At 34.7% G+C, this 4,174-nt stretch overlaps 1 protein-coding gene across 1 annotated transcript; it reads left to right on the top strand.

The window, feature by feature from the left end:
- Window positions 1-660: 660 nt before the first annotated feature.
- Window positions 661-3,873, top strand: LOC115955385 (4'-phosphopantetheinyl transferase HetI-like). The gene is made up of 7 exons (XM_031073496.1): window positions 661-844; window positions 1,301-1,368; window positions 1,514-1,615; window positions 1,769-1,924; window positions 2,920-3,033; window positions 3,409-3,538; window positions 3,615-3,873. The coding sequence occupies exons 1-7, from the start codon at window positions 775-777 to the stop codon at window positions 3,722-3,724; spliced, it is 750 nt and encodes a 249-aa protein (XP_030929356.1). The 5' UTR covers window positions 661-774; the 3' UTR covers window positions 3,725-3,873.
- Window positions 3,874-4,174: the final 301 nt, after the last annotated feature.

Genomic DNA, 4,174 nt, shown 5'->3' with positions numbered 1-4,174 from the left:
ATTCTGGGTTTTGGTTTGAATCACTGATTCTAGGTTTATTGGTGATTTGCGGATGGTTACAAATTTCTGGGTTTGTGTACTGATGCCGATGCTGTTGTGCTAAGTATGCATGTTGTTGCTGTTGAGGCACAGACTAAATTTCATGATGAATATACGTTGCTTTCAAAGGAGCTTCTCTGCTGCTTCTCTGGCCCCAGTACAGCTTCCATCTCCAATGTATGACACACTTTATGCCCTTTACTTTTATACACTATGTACCATTTCGTTAACTCCGCCTTGTCTCTCTGCTTGCTGTTGAATATTTTGTTCACAACCAGTCCCAAGCCCGGAAAAAAGAGTAGGATTGATGTCCAATGTAAAAAATTTAGTTACTCTATTATGAATGGATCCACTACAGATACACATTGGGCCTTCCCTACTATGTGGAAAAGAATGCAACTAGTCTGTTGAAGGTCCATTGCCGACCCCAGAATTTTGGGACTAAGTCTCGGTTGTTTTGTACCATTTCATTATTGGGGATACATTTGAACATAGGCTTTATCAGTATTCTATGAGGCTTGATTGACTCTGTTATGCATATGTTCTATTGTTTGGATATGTCTTTCTAAACTTTATTATCTACATCAATAATGTGAAAACATTTTTTTGTTTTTTTTTTAGGTTTCTAGGGAAACCCATTTATGGTATATATTACCTAATGAGGTGAAGAATGCAAGCCTTCTTAATCAATATTTGGAAATTCTATCACCATGTGAGAAAGAAAATGTTTTCCGTATGCGTGGAGATCAGCTCCAAAGAAGAGCCCTGCTTGCCCGTGCATTGGTTCGCACTACCATTGCAAGATGTAGGTCCTTGTTTTGCTTAATACTTTTATCATTCATTCTTCTTGTTAAATTTCATTTAATAATTCTTACATTTAGGTTGTCGCCATTGAGGTCAAATATGGTGAAGTGTTTCTTACATGTAAATTGTAGAGCCCACGGTTTTGTTGTATTTGTTGTGGTACACAACAAATTGTTTATTTCAACATTGGTCTAGATTAGTTGTACTGACAGGCAAATTTTTTAGTCTGAATGTGGCACAAAGTGGATGGCAACCTAGGCTTTGCTTTATAAAGATTTTGAGCTATATACATGTATGTACAAAGCTTTTTTAGTTATTTAAATGCTATCCACGTCCTTTTGTTTCATTACTTGACTATCTACTCTTTTGACATAAGAAGCATTCTTGTTTCCAATTTTGTAGAATATGTTGCATAGAGAGATTGGTGTATATTTAAACAAATTTTGTTTGTTACTAGATCATACAAATAGTCAAGTTGAACCAAGATCCTTGAAGTTTAACAAGAATATATATGGGAAGCCTGAGGTGAGTTTGTTTTTTGACCATTGATGTACAATAAGACTTTGTTCTCTACTTTTTTTTTTGTACCTTCCTTGCTTTTCGTTATTAGCATATCTCTTTAAAGTTCATTTGTTTTCTCATATTTGTTTCTGATAGCATATGTGAATAGGTAGAGTGGCAAGATGTTGATGGCTCACACATACCACCATTGCATTTCAACATTTCACACACTTCTTCTATGATAGCTTGTGGAGTGACTGTGAATTCAGCAGTAAGTTTTCTGTATATTCATGGGCCACTTATAACTTCTTCATGTGTGATCGTTATATTCTGTTTTGATTTTGTTTGATGTATTTATTGAATTATCTATTGTGTTGAAGAAACGGCAAATTTAAGCTGACATGATTTGCTTTTCCTATTGTAGATTGGTATTGATGTGGAAGAGAAGCAACGGAAGTTGAAGAATAATATCTTAGCATTTGCTCGAAGGTACTTTTCTCCTTATGAAGTGGGACTTTTAACTGCCATTTCAGACCCTGAATTTCAGCGTCAGGAGTTTATAAAATTATGGACTCTCAAGGTGAGTTAGGTTGTGTGAATATTGATATGCATCAAGTACCTTCAGTTCATTGTTGTAGATGGGTGAAAATCTAATAAATCCTAATAATTAGTTTCATGGTAGCTTCTGCAACAAATGCATTGTATGTTATAAAGTTTGGTAGCAGTCAATTTTGTTTACATTGCTAGAAGACCATTCCATCTTCAAGCAGTAATTCTAGTGATATGTCTTTTCATTAAGGAAAAAAAAACAGTAGATCTAGTAGAAAAATTAATATGTTCTTAACTTGTTAGGAAGTTTTACTCTATTATAGACAGTTCAATGTAGGGCAGCAGAAGTTTCACCTTTAAAGGAACTAGGATTGAGTACCTATATTCTTTATAAAAATAAAAAGTAGAAACAACACTTGAGTCGTGACACGCTTGAAATATATTTCAAATTTCTTTGGATTTCATAAAGATGTAGGTGGATAAATTCTTTTGGAAATTTTGTCTATTTATCATTGTCATCATTTGTGATCATCATCATCTTCTTCTTCTTCTTTCACAAGCATATGCCTGTGTTTCATTATGTTGGGCTCCGATATGTTGGCCTGTCCAGCTTGATTACCAGGTTTTCTTTGTATGTGACTAAACTATATGAATTATTCTTTCTATGTATTTAGTTAAAAAATAAAACCAATAGATATCAGACAAAAGAAAGAAGAGTCTAAAAGATTGTCCTAGAATTTACATGCTTTTTAGGAAATAATGCAAAGCAGTATGGATTTGAACAGTTGGATATACTGGAGTATGCATACACTTCTACATGAACTCAGGAAATCAAAACGATAGGATGATTGAGCTTTGCAGCCAATGAGCACTTGCTCAAAGGGCACCTCCTCATAGGTTAAAGACTGATTGGGTGTGTGTAAAATACCACCAAAAATGAAAAAAAGAATGATTGAGCTTTGAGAGTTGAATGTAATGTTTCTCTTCATGAAACTGTTTTATTAATGTTATGGATCACACTTTCAAGAGGCATATGTGAAAGCATTGGGGAGGGGCTTCTCAGCTGCACCTTTTAAAACCTTTACCATTCGATTTAGGACTGCTACAGGTGGACATCTTTCTGAGTATAGAGATTCTGAGGTATCTGACTGAACTTAAGACAAGCTTAATTGAAAGTTTTCAAAGCATTCAAAGATAGTATTCTACTCAATAGGAAATTCAATCTGAACTTTTTTTACATAAGACGTGGTGGTGGCTTTGAGATTGTTTAGGTAGATGTTGAGATATTATTGTAGGATATGTCATTCCTTTCATCCTTATCGATTGAGTGCTTCATACAATTATTAATTTTCTTCTCCCCCGCTCCCCCCACCCCCCCCTACTCCTACAAACACATACATTTTTAGATATTGGGAAGTAAATTCTCATAAAATGTTATATGAAACAGAAATTGCATAAACATTTTTTCCTCAAAGAAGTTTCTGAAATCTCTTGCGGTTTTTATTATGCTGTCAGGCATTTGATGTAGTTGTTGATTCTTTTGATGATCCCAAGAACCTGACAAGCAATTGGCAATTTGCTCTCATAGAATTGGCTGGTTCTCATTATGCTGCTGTTTGCATTGAAGGGGATAGAACCACTGAAGGTAAGAATCTGAGTTTTCTGAGTAATATAAAATAACTTGCAAGTGTGGGTACATTTTTATATCTTGCTATTTGCAGGCAATGGGACCCGCCCAATGAAATTGACAGTGCGGAGAACCATTCCATTTGTTGAAGATGAATGTGTTTCTGGAACTGATGCTGTGGTAGCAATAGTTGGCTTAACTTAAGAATCATAAATGATTAATGGTTTTCATTGTGAACTCAGCTCTCCGACCTTTCCAAATTGTGTTTTTTAAGCAATTGGAGAGTATAACTTAACAGTATTATTATTTACTATCAGCAATGCACCTCTGCTTTGCCTGTAGAATGGATATCAGATTTTGCAAAAAAAAAATTGTCTATTGTATATTCATTTTAAATTTAAAGACCAATTCCTTGCATCAACTCTGAAATTTTTGTCTATGCAGAAATAAAATATTTTTATGTTGGTACCTTTTAATTATCAGTTATCCATGCCTATTAACTACTTTAATTGAAAAAAAAAAAAAAAAGGATTGCAGCATGAGCTGTCTTCTCTATATGCCATCGTAGTTAACCATTGTAGTAGTCCTTTTTGTGGCTAAAGTGGGTTGGACTGCGTCCTGCAGTATTGGGCCGAATGTTCTGAGTAAGGGAGT

This window comes from Quercus lobata, chromosome 8, assembly GCF_001633185.2.
Source record: "Quercus lobata isolate SW786 chromosome 8, ValleyOak3.0 Primary Assembly, whole genome shotgun sequence".
In the NCBI taxonomy this organism is placed as follows: Eukaryota; Viridiplantae; Streptophyta; class Magnoliopsida; order Fagales; family Fagaceae; genus Quercus; species Quercus lobata.
Note: the sequence above shows the minus strand (reverse complement) of the source record. Positions and strands in the feature narration are given on the sequence as shown.